We start from the raw sequence: 21,507 nt of genomic DNA on the forward strand, positions 1-21,507 counted from the left end.
CTAAGCTAACGGCTAACAGTGAGATGTGTTGGGTGTTTAATGACGACTAATTTATTTCACTCATGAACGTTTCTTTCCTAGTTAGAATCCAGTTTCTGCTGCAGTGAAACTGCAGGTGTGTAAATTTGCGGCTCTGCAGTCCGACCGTTCCCCAGAGTGCATTTAGGGCGGAGAGGTTCCTGCAGGGCATTGTAAGGAAAAAATTGTACCTAAAGAAAATGTATTTTTTCAGTTTAGCACTAGTTCACCACGATCAGCGTGACAGATAAAAGCTTCTGAGATACGTGTAAGTTCACTGGTCATTTAGGAGCAGATAAAATGGTGATATTTGTAGTGCAGACATGAAAACGTCTGGTTCCTAGAACTATAATGGTGAATCATTTTGACTGTAAATTTCTTTAGAAAGGCTCATTTCACTCCAAACTGCTCTGAATGATTTTTACATCTAAAGCGTTAAATGACTGATTCATTTAGCTGAATGGATGGAGTTCCCCTTTAAAGAGAAAGTGTGAGACTGGTGAATGAGAACTGGGTAGATCCTTATTTTACAGAACTAAAGTCAACTAATATTTAATGAAGGTAAATTTGTGGTATTTAGCAGTAATTTTCTGGTACTTACTTTACACATATATCGTTTTTTACATAACACACTACTAATTACTTCCAGCTGCACTTATTCAGAAGTTAAAGGTAAATATGAAGTGTTACTTGTAAATCCTTCATATTTACCTTTTAACTTCAGAGGAGCTGTTGTGAGAAATACCAGGTGTATTTCAGGTTTTAGTGATTCAGCCTTTCAGTACCTTCATGTATTTCACTGCTGTCGGAAAATTCTGGGTTCTCCTCTCTTGGCTAGCACGCTCCAGGACTCCATTTCCCATAATTCCAGTCCCGGTGACGTCACCAGTTCCTCCAATCAGGTGTAACTGCGTTGTTCTCAGTCACCTGATTTCTAGGTCAGGTCACCTGTGCGTGTGTTTGTCTCAGAGCTTAAATAGTCCCGGTTTGTTCTGCTCTTTGTGAGGTGTTATATTTTACTACTGTCCAGTATTTTCTGACCGTTTGACTTGGTGTCTTGAACCTTTTGCTTTCTGGATTTCACTCTTTTGGTTTGGCCTTTTGCTCCGGTTGCCTGTGTGTTTTGGTTATTCCAGTTTTTGAGCCCTGTTTGGTTTTGGGACTACAATATTGGATTTTCCTGAGATTGTGTTTTACTTGGACTTACATACTGATAATTAAACAGATTCCATGTTTAAGATCCGCGGGCGTCGTCTTGTGATTGTGCAGCGTTAACAGATTAGATTATTCAGCAGATTATTCATTGATTTCATAGTGTTTAAAAGGTTCCCAGGTTAAAGAGAAAGTATGAGAGTGTTGACTGGAAACTGGGTAGATCTTTTTATGATGTTACAGTAAGTAACTAGTATTTAATAAGTAAATATTTGGTGGTTTCTGGAACGTATTTTGAACATTTATATTAATTTACATAACAAACTACTAAAACTACATGAAGAGTATCAGGTATGTGTAACTACTTCCTCAGGATTTAATGATCTGTTGGACTTACTAGTAATATTTAGTGCATAATGATCCAGTTCAGTGTGTAAGTACAGAGTAACTAATGTGAGAAATTCCAGGAATATTTCAGCTTTTAGTGATTCAGTGCCCAAAACAGTTGTCCAAGATTTCTAAACTTTGTTGAAGCCCCTCTCTGGTAGGTGCCAGTAGGACGAGGTCGTCCACCTAGAGGAGGCATTTAATTGTTGTATCTCCCATAGAGAGTCCAGGTTCTTCATCACTCTGGTCAAGTTTTCCAGCCAGTTCATTGATGTACATGTTAAACGGGGTGGGGCTCAGGCTGCAGCCGTCTCACTCCTCACGACTGTGGAAAGAACCCAGTTGTGATTGTTCCAATCTTCACTGCACATTTACTGTGAGAATACATAGATTTAATAACATCGTACACCCCCACCCCACCCCCCACCTCACTTTCAGTGAGTTTATAAAATAATCCATTGTGCCAAATTGAGTCAAAAGCTTTTTGAAAGTTGATGAAACGTAAAGATTCTGCCTTTATTTTGGTTTACATGTATATCGATTAGTGTATGAAGAGTGAAGATGTGGTCTGATGTTTGATGACTTGGTAAGAAGCCAATCTGGTTTTTGTTTAGATCATTATGTTCTTTTAGAAAGTGAGCTATTCGAGTGTTGAGGAAGCTGCAGAAGACCTTTCCCAGGTTACTGGTCATGCAGATTCCTCTGTAATTGTTTGGGTCAAGTTTGTCTCCAGATTTAAATATGGGGGTGATGAGCCCCTCGTTCCAGACTGTGGGGAAATGGCCTACATGTAAAATAAGATTGAAGAGTTTTAGAAAAGCCCATTTGAATTTAGGGTCAGTGTTTCTTAGCTTTTCATGTAACATGCCATTTTTTGGAGAAGTCGATTTTGATAGTCCTTAATTGTTTTATGAAGAATTTGTAATTTTCCAGATATTTTCTCTTGCTCTACATTTACTGATGGACTTCTGTATAATTCCCAAAATGGTTTCTCCATATATCCCCATCTCTAACTGCTATATCATCTTGGTTTTTTCTGTTTAGCGATTTCCAGTGGTCCCAGAATAAATTTGAGTTGAGTGATTTCTCAGAGTAATTTATTTGATTTTGCGTGTATTTGTACTTTTTTGTTTTCAGTATGCATTTATATTGTTTAAGTATCTCACAGTATTTTGTACACAGTTCCTGATTATGCGGTTCTCTGTGCTTCTGATTGGATAAACTTCTTCCCTCTTTTTTTTAGCAGTCCTGATCAATCCCTTTGTTTGACTGGGAGCTCTTTGATTTGTTTTTCTTAACAGTCAGATTTTAAATTTGTGTTGCATGAGCAAAGATTTTGTTGAGGTTTTCCACAACCACCTCGACTCTCTTTATTTCAGGGTAGATGTTTGACAGGAAGGAGTCAAGACGGGTCTGGACTTCTTGACTGTTGATAGCGTGGAGACATTTTTCAGTGCTGTCCTGAGCCCACCTGAGGGGTGGTCTGAGTTTGTACATTGGGCTGGGTTTTTGCTGATTATCATTTGTAGCTGTTCTTTTCAGGTATATAGTGATTTGGCTGTGGTCAGAGAGGGGTGTTAATGACTTGACTGTGAAGGCTCTCAGGAAAGTCAGGTCCAGATCTGTTATGGTGTAGTCCACCATACTGCTGCCTAGAGCTGAGATGTAGGTGAGCTGACCAGAGGAGTTCCCTCGCAGCCGTCCGTTTACAATGTACAGACCCAGGGCTTCAACAGAGCTGCAGTAGGTTCTTCACATGTGTGTTTATTGACTTGTCACAGTTTTCTCTTGGGGGAGTAAGAGGGAAATATAAAACTTTCTCCTGTTATAAAGTGATCACCTTGAGTGCTGATAAAGTCTGGTTGGTCTCCTGTTCTTGCGTTTAGGTCCCCACAGATAATTACATGGCCTTTTATGTGGTTTTTGGAAATGGCTGATTTCAGTTTCTAGATTTGGGAAGGTTTCTTCATTGAAATAGGGGGATTCTAATATTGCACAAAGGAATAAATTTTGAGGTGTTGGGATTAATTGCTTACTAATTTTTAACCACAGATTATTTTGTCCTTGTTTTATTGTTTCAATAGAATTGGTTAGTTCTGATTTAAACCATGTGAGCATCCCCCCTGAGTTTCTACCCTGACTCACTCCTTTTGACTTGGTGGAGGGGACCACTAACTCCCTGTAGCCTGGGGGACAACCAGTGGGTTCCTCTCCTCTACACCATGTTTCCTGCAAAAGTAATATATCAACATTTCTTCCTTTAAAAATCAGGGTTTCTACTTTTTAACCCAAATGAAGAGTTGAAACCTTAAATATTCCATACAGAAATGTGAAAAGATGTCATTCTGTTCAAGCTGAAGTGTTTTACTGTTCATTTATTTTGAAATGAGAAAAATAATTGCAAATAAATAAAATAAATACTTTGAAAGTAGAATTTGACGTCTTAACCACTGAACTTAAATTGAGTTATATACTTTTTTTAATGTCCTTTACCTTTATGGTAATGTGACTCTTACCACAGACCCTGTCCCATTAGACTAGTGCAGATTTGACTGAGCATCTGCTGTGTGTCTCTGAGCTCAGAGTTATTAGAGTTTGCTGGTCTGCTGACAGTCTGAGCGTAGGTCAGTGCTCCTGGCCTGGTCTGGAGTTGATGGGGAGGTGGAGCAGGGCCCTGGAGCAGTGGTGCAGTGTGTGTTCCTGCCATAGGTGCTGGTGCTGGCGGGAGGCTGGGGTTGTTACGGTGCCTCATCTGCCTATCTGGCTGTTCTGGATAGTGAGGGGTGTGGTTTCGGGGTCTCAGATGGAGGGCTTGTGGAGTTGCTCCTTCTCATTGGCTCATTCTGAGAGCTCATTTGCATGTAGCTGCCTCAGAATGTTGGGGAGACTTTTCAAAAGTCAGCGGTCAACTGACGCTTTAGCTTTAGCCTTTAGCTTAGCTTTAGCTTTTATTGTCAAAGTCAGTTAAAATACGAGTAAAATGTTAAAATAATAATAAAATAGACGTTTTCTCTCTCTTTCTCTATCTCTCTATCTCTCTGTCTCTTTGTCTCTCTATCTCTCTCTCTCTGGCTCGCTATCTCTCTGTCTATCTCTCTCTCTGGCTCGCTATCTTTGTCTCTCTCTCTTTTTTTTCTCTGTCTCTCTCTCTCTCTGTCTCTCTCTCTGTCTCTCTCTAAAACACACTCTTTTTCTCTCTGTCTGTCTCTCTGGGTCTCTGTCTGTCTGTCTCTCTCTCTCTCTAAAACACTCTCTTCCTCTCCTAATGTTAAACAGTGTTTTGTTTGTTTTTACTGTAATAACAGTATTAAATGCTGTATTATTGTAAAATGTCTGTAAATTGAACAGTTGCTGTGTTTGTTTATGTCCGTGTTCATATAAATCAAGTTCATCCAGTTTTATACTGAGTTGCCATGTGAACAGCTTATTAGTAATATTGATATTTTCTATGTTTATTCCTGTTATTAGTGTTGTAGATGATATTGATAATAGTGTTGGGGAGTTAATAGCGAGTCATTTATCAGATTGAAAGCGCGTCTAGTATATTTTACTGTACCTGTGACTTTCATAATGGATTGCTGGAGGAAAAGCGGCCAATTCCGATTGTCATTGGTGAAGCCACGTAGCCTGTGGGCGGGGCGAGATGGGCCAGCCTACCAATCGGAGAGGAGAATCCAGAACAAGCGTGAGGAAGATGGCGGGAGAGAGAGCTCGGGCCTGGTGATTGAGCGCGGCCAGTTTCGCCTCGGATCTGTTTGGATCTGGACTTTTCCTGTTGGTGGGTTTATTTTTTCACGGAAAGACAGAAGGAAGGAAGGTGTCACCCAGGACTCAACCGCTAGCCAAACCGACGAGTGGTGAGCAGCTGTACGTGGAGCTTGAGAGCGCCGGGTCTCCGCGTGTCTGTTTCAGCACATGACCTCTCCGCCATTGACCTCTCGCTCATGGAGAGCTGCGGACGGGAGGGTTGAATCTGTCTGTTGATTTCCGTGCAGCGAGCACTTTGTATATATTGTATCTGTGTGTTTGTGTCTGTGTGTATTGGCGTCATTGGAGGAAGGATGTGGGGGTTTGGGGAAGGTCTGCACTAGTAAATAGATCAGTAAAAGCCGCGTCAGCGGTGGGAAAGAGTCGTTGGCGTGCTGAGATCAGTTGAGGGCGCTATTCTGTGCCGCCCCGTCCTTTATGGGGTTTGTAAGAACAGACTTTGTGGACCCCTATCAGGCTAAAGTCAACCAAAGCTCAGGGTAAGAATACAAGCAGCTTTTTTACAAGATGTGAGTTTGAAACTGATAAATAAAAAACACTGTATGAAATTAGCACGAGTTCATTTAGTGATCAGATCAGACCAAACACAGCTTTGATGAATAAAGACTGAGTTTATTTCATTGAGTTTATTTAATATGATGTTGGCGATGCACCTGACAAAGTACCATTTTCACCCCAAAGGGGAGGTTCTTTACTGTAGGTTATTTTCTGTTTATAATAATAAAGTGAGAAGTTACATTTTTACATAAACACTTCATCTCTCACTTCATGTCTCTCTAACAAACCCCCCCCCCTCCCCCCCCCCAAATATCATGTTCTACATTTCTGTCTTGTTTTTTCTTCTTTGATGTGTGTTTGTTTATATGAGAGGATCATACAGAATGAATTTAATTATGCAGTTTTTTCTTCTTCTTAAATGCTTGTGTGAGATGTTGGTGTTTGTATAGATTGTTTATGTAGTTGTGTGCAGAACCGTAAATATGAGGACGTTTTTCTCCATCTCTCTACAGATTACGTCTCTGCAGTATTACAGAGAAAGGCTGTAAAGCTCTGGTTAAAGCTTTGAAATTAAATCCTTCACACTTGAGAGAGCTGGATCTGGATGACAATGAACCAGGAGAGTCAGGAGAGAAGATGCTTTCTGCTCTGCTAGAAGATCCTCACTATAAACTGGAGAAACTAGAGTAAGTTACTGACCTGCTTTGCATTTGTTGTTTACATGCAGCTCACAGAAAAGCTGATCTAAACCTGATTCCAACAGAACCCTGACCTTCAGAGTCCTGATCTTTTATTCTCGATATCTTTTAATATTTATCTTAAAAATTTAAATAAATTTAAATTTATCTTATTAATTTAATCTTTTTAATGGTTTGGGACTTTTTTTTTACCTGTTTTCCATTGAATTTCTCCTCCTTATTCAAGTACATTATCGTTTATCTAATCTCCTCATAAAATTCTCCTGAAAGATGAATAACTTGTGCTTATTGGCTGTTTTGACTGGGTATTATGTAAATAAGGTGGTCTCTGACTTTTACACAGTACTGTATGTGTGGGCTGGTGGTGTTTGATATATAGAAGAGTAACATAATGTCAGTGACTCCTTTGGGTACCTTTTGTTGGGAGCAGCTGTAACTCATTGATCTGAAGATTGTGTTAGAAATTCAGCTTTCAGGAATCAGAAGTCAGGAGACCTTCAGCGTAGACTTGATTTTATTGACACACATGAAATGTGGGCACAGCTTAGTGGATCGCAGTCAGTCTATCACAGCCAGTCTGACTAGGGATATATTAGGAGAACCTTATAAACACTGGAAGTTGTGGGAGGAGGATAAAGGTGTGGAAAAGGAGTTTTAGGGGGGGTAAGCAAGGGGGATGAGGGTGATAAGAAGAGGGGGGTTAAGCAAGGGAATGCGAGGGGGATGAGGGTGATAGGAAGAGGGGGTTAAACAGGGGGATGGTGATTACCCTATCAAAAGGACAGAGGTGCCGACTCCCTGCAAGGATGGCGAACATCAACACTCCTTGATGGTTGCCACCCTGGAGGGTTATATTGCTGACCATATGGTCAGCAATCAAAGGGCCAAACCAACAATGCAGGGAGTTGACCACCTTAGATCAGCAGATAGAAGCTTAATTTCTCTCAATTCCCCCTTTGATTCTCCTTAATGGAGAATCACAAAATTATGTTATGACTACAAGTCTTTATTAGTGCAGAAGTGCCAAAAACATATGGTGTCTTCAGGTAGAGCTGGTCTATGATGGATGCAGGTCAGGGAGCTTGGATGATTTGCTTCTGCATGATGGAACGTCAGGTCTTCTGTGGGCATGCGTGTGCAATCCCATGCATTTGAACCATAGATCATGGTTATGATCATGCACAGTGTTTGGATTTGTGATGTATTCATGTTGTCCTGGTGAACTTGACAGCGTCTGTTGCTTGGTAGGTCGTCCTCAAGGTCTCGTCCTTGTCTCCAATCAGCTGCGCAGATTTTCTTGAGATGCACGTTTCTTGAAGAGTCAACAAGGCATCTAGAAGTCCATGCAGTGTTCTGAGTGGATGGGGACACCGTCTCCGCTGTGTGGTTCTATAGAATACACAAAAGGAACATACGCAGTGAACTGTTCATCAGCAAAATCTGAAGATTTTCATTCAGTGATTGTCATGCAGCTCCCCAGTATCTGTCCCTCAGAAAAGGCTGTTATTGTGATACACAGTGTTGTGGAGTCTTCACCTCAAGGGTAACCCCCATGATAGTAGAAATCATAGTTCTTCCTTGAGGCTCTGTACATCACCCACCTCCTCTTTTACTGGCCCTTAAACTCATTTTTGAGGAGCAGGTACAACCTTACAATGAGAAACATGAATCCATGTTTTCTTTCCTTCACATTTCACTGCTGAGTTAGTAATCAAAAGAACCTGATATGGGCCATCCCATCTGGGTTCTAGAGATTGTCTGTCATGTTTCCTCACCATGACCCATTGACCTGGAATTATTGTATGGCCACCTTCAGCTGGTTTGCTCCAAGCGCTATTGACCTGACTCTGAGCTGCCTGTACTGCTTGTGATAGTGTTTGGCAATAATTAAGAAGTGCATCTGACACTAAATGCACATCTGCTCTGCGGAGATCAATCACCCCTGGAACCAGCATTGGTCTACCTGTTACAACTTCATAAGGACTAAGCCCAACCGTTTTGTTGCTAGTTGCCCTTATACTGCAAAGTACCGCTGGCAAGGCTGCAGGCCATTTGACACCCTGACTGTGGAGTTTAGTCAGTCGTTCCTTGATGACACGGTTTACACGCTCTACCTGTCCTGAAGCTTGTGGTCTGTATGGACAGTGAAGTTTCCAGTTCACCTTCAGGAGTTTACAGACAGCCTGCACTACCTGTCCAGTGAAGTGAGTGCCTTGATCTGACTCAATTTGCTCAGGAAGACCCCACCTAGGAATAAAATCCTGCACTAACATTTTAGCAGTGTGTGCAGCAGTGCCCTTGGAAGTTGGATAACATTCAATCCAGCGAGAAAATTTATCCACTATGACCAAAACATCTTGTTTTCCCTCGCATTTAGGCAGTGTGATGTAATCTACCTGTAAATGGCGAAATGGACCTGGAGGCGCTACTGTCTTAGTAGCCGGACTGCGCATCTGAGGAACAACATTGACTTGGTTACAAGCAACACAATTTTGAACAACTGCTTTAGCCTGTTCCCTGAACTTAGGATTCCACCAGGAATGTGAAAACTGATTTACCATCTTTTCCACTCCAATGTGACCTAAAGAATGTATCTGTGTAGCTAAGTAAGGGAGTAGTGACTCAGGTGCAACTAATTTTCCCCCTTTGGTCCAGACACCATCTGGAGCAATTTTTGCACCTGAGTCCAGCCATGTCCAGAGTTCCCAGTTTGGGGAATCGGACTGTAGCTTGTGAATAGAAGAAATGTCATTAGTATTACACTCTGTATTAGTGAGGGATGCAATACTAGCTGGTGGTAAAAAACATGCCCTTTTAGCCGCTTCATCTGCAATTCTATTGCCTTGTGCTTCAAAAGAATTACCACCTGTGTGCGCTTTGACTTTCACGACGGCTAGATCTGCGGGTAACTTGACAGCTTCCAAAAGACCGTGTACTAAGTCAGCATTTTTAACTGGAGTGCCAGCAGCTGTGAAAAAACCTCTATGACTCCACAGATGTGCAAAGTCATGCACAACACCGAAGGTATATCTTGAATCAGTAAAAATTGTGGCACATTTACCTGATGCAAGTTTACATGCTTCAGTTAGGGCCACCAACTCAGCCTGCTGGGCTGAGTAGGAAGGAGGAAGACTACCACTGGCCAAAGTTTGAAGACTGTCAGTCACCGCCCATCCAGATCTACGCTGACCATCAGTGTAAGTTGAGGAACCATCAGTAAAAAGAATCAAATCTGGATTATCAAGAGGGACATCTTTAACAACAGGATGAGAACTGGATAATTCAATGCAATCATGATCACCCCCTTCCTCATAAGCATCAGTCAATGAGGACATCATAAAGGAGGAAGGGTTGTTCATTGGTGCATTCTGAATCACCACATTAGGAGCTGTCAAAACAGCAAGCCAGTTGCCCCATCTAGAAGCTGTCACTGACAACACGCGGCCATTGTTAAGTAAGGCTGACACAGAATGAGGACATTTGACTGTAACTATTTGCTCTAGCGTCCGTGGCGCAAATGCTAACAGTGCCAGATATGTAGCCTGTACTGCTCTTAAACATGGACCCATACCATGAGCCACTGTGTCTAATTTAGCTGAATGATAAGCTACTGGACGCTGCATACCACCATGTTCCTGAGTCAGACAGGACGTCATAAAACCACAATCGTCATGCACAAAGACAGTGAAAGGCTTGTTTGAATCACAAAGGCCAAGAGCTGGTGCAGAAATCAAGGCTGATTTCAACTTTGCAAAAGCAGTGGTTGTGTTATCTGTGTGTACAAGAGGGTCATGTTGTCCAGGTTTACCTTTAAGCAGATCGTATAGTGGTTGTGAAATTGCAGCATAAGAATCTATCCAAGGTCTGCAGTAGTTGCAGAGGCCTAAGAAAGCTCGCAACTTGTGTACTGTGGTTGGCAACGACAGTGCATTAATTGCTGAGCTTCTAGCAGGCAAAATTCCTCTAGAACCCTGGGTAACCCATTGCCCCAAATATTGTACACCAGGACAACACAACTGAGCTTTGTCACGACTGGCCTTGTGTCCCTTGCTAACCAAAAATTCAAGAAGCGCCTTCAAGTCTTTGTCATGCGTTTCCTCAGTCTCACTACTCAACAAGACATCATCAACATACTGAATAACAACAGAGGACTGCAAAATGTGCTCAGCCTGGGAGAGGTGTTTTCTGAGTGCTTGATGGTAAATAGTTGGACTGTTATGAAAACCCTGAGGCAGCCGTGTCCATTGGTATTGCACATCCCCCACAGTGAAAGCAAGCCAAGGCTGGCTTTGTGATGCTAATGGAACAGACCAAAAACCATTAGCCATATCAACCACAGAAAAAACACTGTGTGTTGTAGGGATACCATCAAAGATGGTGGATGGGTCAGCCACCAATGGAGTTAGCTTGTCAATATGCTGATTAGCTACCCTATAATCTACTGTTAGCCGCCAAGTTCCATTAGCTTTGCGAACTGGCCATACAGGACTGTTGGATACACTGTGTGTTTTGACCAAGATACCTCTTTTCTCAAGCTGATCTATGATTGGTCTAATACCCTGCAAGGCCTCTTTGTTGATAGGATACTGTTTAGTACAAGGAGGTTGACGACCAGTGAGAACAACTGGTTCCATTTCTAAAAGGCCACAGTCATCCTTATCATCTGACCAAATAGGGTGATTAGCCAAATCAGATTGTTTCAAAGAGGCAATGTTCCAAACACACGAATCAGCATTAATAGACAAAGAACAGTTCAATTTTCTCAGAAAATCCATCCCAAGAATATTCTCAACCTTTCCCACCCAAAATTGCCATGAAATGGTTTTAGGTCCTAGATTAACATCTATGGGTGTAGATAAAGTTAAGGATATTCCGGCATTACCCAGTCCCTCAGCAGTGATGTGTCTGTCTGTTAATGATACTCCTAAAGATGCACAAACAATATCAGAAAGTGTAGTAACCTGAGCCCCTGTGTCTACAAGAAATGAAAAATCCTGTCCCCTAATTTCTACATCAGCAAAAAGGCGATTCTCTAAAACTCTACTGATGGCACACAGATGGGCAGAAGCGGCTGGGCAAATTAGTTTAAAGCCGGGGCAGACGGAGACGTTGACACCTCTGTATATCCCTGCACCGCCTTAATTAACATAGAGAATTGGTCATGTGAAAGACCCTGGAAAGACTTCCCTATTGTATCATCCTGCGGAAATCCCTCAGAGGATCTTCCAGCAGTGTTTTCCCTCATCTTTGGATACCTTCTAGAATTGTCTGCCTGTTTCTTATGACAATCCCTTGCAAAATGACCAGTTCTATGACAATAATGGCACTCATTTTTCTGGTTAGTGACCCTGTGATTGGGACTTGAGTTGAAGCCTTTGTCTGTTAGGACATGTACAGATGCTGAAACATGGCTTGGCTCCAGGTCAAGATCCAATCTGTCCAGTTCACTTTTAAGCTCACCCCATTTAACCTTACGCCAGTTTGGAACAGCTGTCACTAGAGCCTGTCTAAGGTCTGGTCGCAGTGAGTCAACCAGTTGTCCAAAGTGTGGACCCTCAGTGGTGCAATCAATACTATCGTTGTTGTAAGTATCAATGCCACAATGACGAAGAAAAACTCTTTCAAACCGGTCACAATATTCTGCAGCTGATTCTACTTTTCTCTGTTTACAGTTACTTATCTGCCCCCAATCAGTGGTCTTACGACATTTGTGGCTAATCCACTCTTTGAAAGCTTCCCACCCTTTATTAATGTCTTGGCCATTATCACCCAAACCATATAACACTTTATTGGCAAGCTTCCTGCTATCAGTAATGTTAAGAACCTGGCTTGCTATTGCTACAGCGTCATTAGGATGCAATGAATAAAGGTTTTTCTTTTTCTCAATAAGGTCAATGAAGTCAAGGCCCATTACCCTTGGATGTTTAAATTCCTTGGACAGTCTATCCAATTTGGCGGCATCCAAAGGAATGTGGCCAATTTGTACCCTTGTTTCCTTGACTTCACCACCCCTATTGAGGACCTCAGCAGATCTGATTGTTACAGGTCTCATTTGAAATACTTTACTCTGAGTAGATTCAGAATCTTCATCAGAGAGTGAGCAGAATGCGTCCATGTCTGGGTACAGCCCATGCAACATTGGAGGATTTTCAGCCTCTGTGTAGCATGGCTGACCTGGTTGACCGTGGTGCTTAGGTTTGCAGTTAGCATGTAACTGTTCAACCTCAGTCAGTGATTGTTGAAGTTTTTTGCATGTTCTTTGGGCATTCAGTGAAGCTGTTTTGTGCTTTTTACTTTCAGTAGTCAACTCTAGGATCTTCCCTTCAGCCTCTGCTAACTTATCCTCCATATGCCTAAGTTTATACCCCCAGTATTGTTCCAGCACAAAAAGACATTCCTTCACAGAATCATGCTTAATCCCATAGCCCAAAGCTGTTTTGCATTCTGTAGGAGACCACAATCTATCAGTAGGAAAACCTTTGGAAGAAAAGTACTCTGACCTTTTTTTCTTATTAACATGTTTTTTGACTATGTTCTCCATTACCATTTCAAATTCAGAGTCAGTCCACTGCGGCATTTCAGTCCCACCCCTAACTAGTGTGCTCTTTTTATAGTTAAGAGGTTTCCAGGAATCTTTAACATTTTTCTGAGCATTTTGGCCTTTGGAAATCATGGTGAGGTGACTAGTGACGAGACAATCAACTAAACAAACAAACAAGTATACTTCCCTTGAAACAAAGGGTATAACAGCCACAAAAAACACTAGGTTTCTTTATCAGTGACAACAGGTAAAACTTCCCTTGAAACAAAGGGTATAACAGCCACAAAAAACACTAGGTTTCTTTATCAGTGACAACAGGTAAAACTTCCCTTGAAACAAAGGGTATAACAGCCACAAAAAACACTATGTTTCTTTATCAGTGACAACAGGTAAAACTTCCCTTGAAACAAAGGGTATAACAGCCACAAAAAACACTAGGTTTCTTTATCAGTGACAAATAAACTTCCCTTGAAACAAAGGGTATAACAGCCACAAAAAACACTAGGTTTCTTTATCAGTGACAACCGGTAAAACTTCCCTTGAAACAAAGGGTATAACAGCCACAAAAAACACGAGGTTTCTTTATCAGTGACAACCGGTAAAACTTTACTGACTTCTCCATGTTATAAAACCAGAATTTCTCTTTGGTTCGAAATGGCGTTTACTCACCAAGCAGGTTTCAGTATGCCATCCGGGTCACGGCACCAAGTTGTTAGAAATTCAGCTTTCAGGAATCAGAAGTCAGGAGACCTTCAGCGTAGACTTGATTTTATTGACACACATGAAATGTGGGCACAGCTTAGTGGATCGCAGTCAGTCTATCACAGCCAGTCTGACTAGGGATATATTAGGAGAACCTTATAAACACTGGAAGTTGTGGGAGGAGGATAAAGGTGTGGAAAAGGAGTTTTAGGGGGGGTAAGCAAGGGGGATGAGGGTGATAAGAAGAGGGGGGTTAAGCAAGGGAATGCGAGGGGGATGAGGGTGATAGGAAGAGGGGGTTAAACAGGGGGATGGTGATTACCCTATCAAAAGGACAGAGGTGCCGACTCCCTGCAAGGATGGCGAACATCAACCACCTTAGATCAGCAGATAGAAGCTTAATTTCTCTCAATTGGAAGGACTGAAGAGTTAAAGTGGCAGTGATGTGCTCGAATGTGAAGATGGACAGATTAAATAGATTTAATATCAGCCCAGTAATTCTGACTGATATACTGCCAGCACCGTTCTGACTGCAGGGTTGCTGTGAGGAGATCTTCCTTCACTTACTAGAGGAAGTAGCAACATTCTGTAATATGAACTTGTTAAAAATCCTGACTTGAACAGGTCAGATCTTAATTTAGGGTTTAAGGAAGTTTCAGTGATATGGATCCATGTTCATAGTCCATCCAGACCTTCACCCAGTGGAAGTTAATCTGGAATAATCTGGAGCTCAGCGAGACAGAGAGCGAGAGAGAGACAGATGGTTAATGGCTTTGTGAGGGTCTCATTGTTCTGTCTTGTGTTTTGATGGCTTGTACAAAGTTTGCATGTTGAGTCTGACTGGCTGTAAAAAGTGTCTTCATGTCTGACTTTCTGTCTTATTCTGTGTTTTACAGCATCCGAAGACGATCCGCACATTAACTGGTAGGAGCCTCTCACACTCGGGGCTTATGAGCAGAGGACGACGTCTCATAGAACCAGTCTTGGTGGTCAAGTTTGGTCAGTTGTTTTCCTGTATAACAGTGGCTGCAGCTTGGCCAGTACGTCTGTCAAACTCCTGACATTTGAGGATGACCCCACATTGTTTGGCAGGACACAAGGTGCTTCTCCTCCTCCCAAAGCACCTGGGCTCAACATCAACCCTCTCAAACCAGTGGAAACGTTGACAGACTTTCATAAACTCACTCTAGAAATCAAGACTTTCTGATCTGCACTGTTTAAGGAGATACATAGTATACGTGGTTGTAGTTTTCCTCCTCATGGTCAGTTATTCTGTATTCAGTTTGAGTTTGATATGTACTTTATGTAATGCCTTTAAATCATTTTATACATTGTTTTTCTTCACTACACTTCAATAATAAAAGTCTGTGGACATGAAATCATCCTGAAATTATCATATCAAAGCCCAGTTATTTTAACCAAGGGGTGATGTGGTCTTCATGGTGAAAGCCTGAGGTCATCACAGAAAACGTCAGCTGTGTTAGCCTAAGGTGGTTCAGTGTACTTGGTAACAGCCTGAGGTCATCACTGTAACACTCAGCTATAGACAATATGGTTTCCATGGTAACAGGTTAAGGTGATCATAGTAAATCCCGGCTTTGTCAGGCTCTGGATAATTTAGTCTATATAACAGTCTGGGCTCATTATAGTCAGAGCCTAAAGTTAAACACCAAATATCTGATTTCATGTTGAAGTTGGTGAGATTAAAACCTTCCAAGAACAAACGAACATCAACTTTCCAACCAGAGCAAAATGTTTTAAGCAAGATGGAGAAGCAGCATAAAAACACCAGCTTTTCACTCCAATATTATGTTTGATTAAGCTCATAAGACTTTGGACACAAACCTCACAAAGCCTTTTTCACAAAGACCTGAATGTTTTACTTTCTCAAGTTTCTCCTCCTTAACATCATGGCAGGTGCATGTGGTGTTGCTATGACAACCAGCTACATTGATTGGGAGCTGTACCTGCAGTGGAAAAGCACCATTAGTGTGATCTTTGCTCCATTTTGACTCTTGTGAGAAAACGCTGACCTCAGTCCGAATGTCCACCAGGTGGCAGTAATTACTGCTGTTGACAGAATCCCTGAAAATTCATCTGAACAAAATTCCATTGAGGGGGAAAAGCCTCAAAAATCTCAGGACACCTAAAAGCCTTAAACACATCATCTGTGTCTTTTTCGGTTTTGATTAATAAAAACACCACATTTTATTTTGAGGAAACGACGTCACAAACAGATTCATGACAAAAACTAAAGAAGAATCAAATCTACATGTTGTTTAAAATAAATCCTTACTGCAAACACAACCTTCATACCAAAAGACTCTTTTTCTACAGCTTCCTCCTGTTTGTTCTGTCATGCCTCTTGCAGAACTTCCCAGATGTTTATGGAGCTGGATGGATACTGAAACTGTCCGAGCAGCTCCTTAGAGCTGACCGATCAAGGTGGAGTGACCTTAATTCAGTCAGTCCTTCACTGAGAGAATCGTCTCTGTCTCTGTTCTCTCCATTTACAGGATTCATTCACTTTGTTTAAACAGCAACACTAAAAATCAAACTTTACTGAAAATCTTCAAAACTTTGTCAATAAATGTTTGGCAGGCAGTTTACAGAGCCATGAAGACGTATTTGCCTCATAATGTCTTTTATTTTTGTATATTTGTCAAAATTAATTGACTCAGATTTCAAACTAAATGTAATTTAAGACAAAATAATAAAAAAGTAGAAAAAATAAAAAGTTCTCCAACACCAACTGGCCCTGTGTTCCTCAATCAACCAGTTCACCACATTTAGATACTAACTGGGATCAATTAAACTAGACAAACCCAGGCTTGATTATTGGCAGCTCTACTGAAAGGGCCACCAACATTCCTCTTATATTCTTCAATAAATACTTATTAATAAATTAACATTTAATTATTATTTAGTCCGTTTTTATTTTGCAGCTATAAAAATGATCAATAATGTAAATAAATGTATTTTTATTATGATAATTATTGTTATTGTTTTAACATTAAAATAAAGCAAATATCAAATTCCATTTTTATATTATTGAATAATTAAATTGAAAATAAACAAAAAATATTAACTTTTATTTTTTCCATCCATCCATCCATCCATCCATCCATCCATCCATCCATCCATTTATTTTTTATTAATAAAAAAAGTACATAAACAGAATAGTATAAAATACATATTAATGAACAAATAAATATTAATAAATACATTAGAATAATTACTAATGAATTATTTAATCATTAATTCATTTTTCAATTGTAAGAATAATTATAATCATTATTTTAAATAATGTACATTATTTATTATGATGAGCATTATTATTTTTTACATTAAAATAAATCTAATTGATTTATTACTGAAAAAATAAACATATTAACTGAAATTAAATAATATGATTAATATATATCAAATAATAACAATACATAATAATAATAATAATAGATTTAAAACAACATAAAATGCCTTTCGCAAGTAATGACGTGCTGAGCTGTGATTGGTCTGTTAGTAAATTGTTTCTGGTTCACTAAACAAAATTAAACACTGAGTTTTGTTTGTAATGACATTAATAATCACTGTTTCCCACATTTATTATTATTATTATCATCATTATTATTATTATTATTATCAGTATTATTATTATTATTATTATTATTATTATTATTATGCTGAATTGGCTCCAGGCTTCACATCATTGAGGACAAACTCACTACAAACTTTAGTTTAATAAAATGAGCCTCAGCTGAATTTTAATGAATTGTTTCTAGAAATAAATTGTTCTTGTGTTTCCTCCACATGACTTACAGATCTGGACAGTTGTTTCTGGTGTGGTCACTGCTTTGTGTTACTGATTCATGTTTTTAAGACATTTTCTGAAAATGGTTCTGACGCTCAAACTTTAAACTGTTAGAGTTTCAAATTTGGTGGTGCTGTCCTCACACACTTTCTTCTGTTGGGCTAATTATAGAGAATGGGGAACTTGGGAAAGTTGGCTCCATGCAGACTGCTTTGGAATGATCCCAGATGCTGTTCCTGATGAGGAAACAACACGGCACTGTGGACCGTGTGGAACAGACGTGTGGAAAAGTCCTTCAGGAAGATGTTTGTACTGAGAAGTCAGGATCTGTCCAATAGAAACACTGCAGAAGCGTTTTTTACTGGACTGTGAGCTTCGTGCTGTGGAAGTTCTAGTCAGCTGTTCAGCGATTCACACCCACAACATCTTTCTTTCAGTTCTGCACATCTTTGGATGCACTGATGGCGGTTTGTTCTTCATGTAGACGGGATTCACCTTCGTCAGTTTGATGTCTTTATTGTTTAAAGATGAATCTGTTTCTGTCACATGGATGAGCCTCAGCAGCTCTTCATTCATGAGATGATGATGACGGTCAGACTGTCTGCTGTTCATGCGCCACAAATGATCTGATCCAGAAAAAACTCCCTCTGCCACAATATGCACAATATGATGAATATTTACATTCATCATAAAATAAGAATTTGATATTTAAAAACTGTCGGAGGTGCCTGGAAGTATTTAGAAGAGCTCAAATGAGAAATAAGCTGAACTTCATCTTTATGGAGCAAGAGTTCAGTGGAGTTTAGTATTAATACAAGATCTCATTTGTAGGACATTCATGGTGAGTTCGTATTGAGAGACCAGCGCAGCACTGAAATGGACATTTACGTCATCAGAAGAGGGTGGAGCTCTTGGAAAATATGAAGACACTGATGCTGTTATTGTAGGAAACATCAGTTCAGTAGCACCAGACTGCAGTAATGCTTGGAGTAACCTGTGCACTGAATATGGCTCACCACAATGGGCGGAGATGCTGCTATGAATCTGGACATTCCTCGTGCCAAAGGATGGTGCAAAGCTCTCCCCATAATATTCCTGGTTTGGAGAACAAAGTCTTGGGATAGTCAAAGTAGGCTGTCCATTCTGGAAATATATGGAACTTTTCAATCAGCTTCTACTTTGATTGAAGAGCAATGGGCTTTTGAACGACGCTTAATCACATGAAACAGGAGCGGCTATTTGTCAACATCTCTTTTAAAATTCAGCGACGTTTCAATGATGTTCTGCACCACATGTCAGGATCCTGGTCGAGTTGAAGAACAGTTGGTCTTAAAACAGCCTGCAGTTCAATTAGAGACTCTTTTGTGCTGACAGTGTATAAAGTGGCCTTTTGAACAGTTTGATCTGATCATTTCACCCCAAATCTGCATAACAAGCTAAATAAGGCTGTGCTGACTAGAGGCAGTGCTGTGACTCTGTAGCCTCTATTTCTGGGGCATTATTCTGATCATTGATGACAGTTGGATGCTGTATAAAGTCATAGAACATTAATACTGTGTTATTGCGCTGTTGGATGTTAAATATCTGCTGATGTAAAGTTGCACTTAAGGTTGACGTCATCATTACATAATTACTGATGTTACTTCATTGTTTCACTCATTTCTGAGCCACTACTTAAGACTTAAGTGATCGTGATAAAAGGTGCGCACATTTAGGTGAGCGTGTTTATAACTGCAGTGTTCTGTTTGAAGCTTAACGTTGTTTGTAAAGTTCCATTTTAGCTCGTGTTTCCTGCAAGACAAGCGATCATTTATTGCTGCCTGCGCACTTTTAGAGAAGTGTTTAGTCTGTTTTTCACTGCTCGGCTTTATTTAGTCTGTAATCTTCACAGCAAAATCGCCAGTGTTCATTTAACTCCCATAGTGTTCAAATTAACACTATTGCGGTGTTTATATAGTTCTCACCTGTTCCGAGTTAAAGTTACACTTTGAATAGTGTTAAAATTTAACCCCTTTTATAGTGTTAATTTCTGACACTTAGTGTTGTTCTGACACTCAAATGTGTATTTTTAACACTAAATTGTGTTATTCTTTTTCACTGAGTGTTCATTTCTGACACAGTGTTGCTTTATGACACTCAAGTGTGTATTTCTGACACTAAACTAAGTTCTTACCTTTGTGTTATTGTAGTTTTACAACATGTGAATTTACCACTATATTAAAAGCTGTACAGTCCCATCTTGAATGTTTTCACGAAATTCTGAAATCTACTCATCTGCAAGGCCACAGAACATCAGTACTAACACTAGCATGCAACAAATCTCTTTACCATCTGTTTACATAAGATTAGAATTTGTTGATTCACAAAGCTCAATAGTAAAAAAATAAATAAATACAAAAAACTAATAATTTTGAGCTCTTTATTCAAAAGAAAAACCTCCCAAGCTCCATGTAGATTGGGAACAACTGAAACATGAGCACAGTTACAAAGAAAACATGGGTACAATATATAGGCTTTCATCTTCACCACAGGCTCTTTGTAAATCGAAGGGCTTATAATATACAAGACTGTCTGCTTTGATCACATCTAAACATTTAAACATTTAACCTAGTTGAAAAGCTTTGCCCGAAACTCACGAACTCTTGGAGACTCATCTGTTGTTGTAATGTCAGTGCTGTAGACTGTTGTCTGCACAAATGTGTAGAAATGGACCTGGAACTCATCATAAGAAAGATTGAACACGTAGTGAGACTTGAACAGCTCATCAAAGGCACCCAAGGATCTGGTGGCTTGGCAAGGGATTAGCTGCTTGTCCACAACGATGTAGAACGTGTGGATTCTCTTCTGAGCCCGGCCAACAGCAAGGATGTAAGGTTGTTTACCCTCTGTTCCTCGCAGATGTTCATCAATGCTGCAGCATGACTAAAAAACAGAACATGAACACCTTAATGTTAGTTCAGCTAATTACCCACACTCTGGGTTTGCTGCTTAAAGGAGAACTCCGGTGTGAAATGGATTTGGGGTGTAGTGAAACATAATTAAGAGTACCAACCTTTGCTGAATAGCACACCTCTGTTCGCCCCCCACATCCCAAAATCCAGCATCTTTTCAGTTTCTACAAACAGGCTTTAGAATGGGCACTACAGGGCATATTTTTCTACTAATTCTACCAAAGAAGTGTGGAGATACTTTGAGCTTGTTAGTGGTGGAAAAAACGATTTCTCTGCAGGGGCAAAAATATGCCCTATAGCGCCCGTTCTAAATGAGGTGTGCTATTCAACAAAGGTTAGTACTCGTAATTATGTTTCACTACACCCAAAGTCCTTTTCACACTGAAGTTCTCCTTTAATAAAACACAGTCGACCTGCTCAGTAAAACACTTAGAATCTTAACTGTCAAGGAGAACAGTGGGAGGAACCGACAGCAAGTTTTCAACTGCTATGAATGAGATTTGGCCCAATGAGATTTTAGCAGATGAGACATATAGACCTTGTGAAAGTGCACCATTTTGTCCTCTGCATCACTGGCACTAATGTTGATTCTCTTTCGTCCTGCTGTCGGTGGCAAGAGATGGAGAAGAAGCAGCAAAGAAGCCATGTCACTGTTCCAGCCTAATAAGCAGTGGGTGGGGGGTTGGAGACACAAACAATAACTCGCCATCATTAATATGCATTTGGAATACGCAAAAGACAAAACAGTAGGCAACTGACTAGATACCAAGACTGTCTTACTTACTGGTGTCATCATCCTCTGCATGTTTCTCAGCAGCGTTTAGAAGTCGGTGCAGCTCCGTTGACTTAGTCAGGTGTTTGGACTCTTCGATAACCTTCGGCTTGAAGGTCGTGTCCCACCTCTCAAGTAACCTGGAGGATGTTTCCTCACCAAACAGCAGCACAAAGTCTTGATTCAGCTGTTGATCAAATACACATACA

The 21,507-nt window shown here is 40.4% G+C and overlaps 1 protein-coding gene across 1 annotated transcript in view; it reads left to right on the forward strand.

Moving 5' to 3' along the window:
• Positions 1 to 21,507, forward strand: part of LOC119263959 (NACHT, LRR and PYD domains-containing protein 3-like) — a 268,422-nt gene that overhangs the window by 81,522 nt on the left and 165,393 nt on the right. The window contains exon 7 of the mRNA XM_037540845.1: positions 6,336 to 6,509. Within this exon, the coding sequence (XP_037396742.1) occupies positions 6,336 to 6,509 (174 nt within the window). The remainder of the gene's footprint in view (positions 1 to 6,335; positions 6,510 to 21,507) is intronic.

The sequence above is a fragment of the Pygocentrus nattereri genome, chromosome 9, assembly GCF_015220715.1.
Source record: "Pygocentrus nattereri isolate fPygNat1 chromosome 9, fPygNat1.pri, whole genome shotgun sequence".
Taxonomy (NCBI): domain Eukaryota; kingdom Metazoa; phylum Chordata; class Actinopteri; order Characiformes; family Serrasalmidae; genus Pygocentrus; species Pygocentrus nattereri.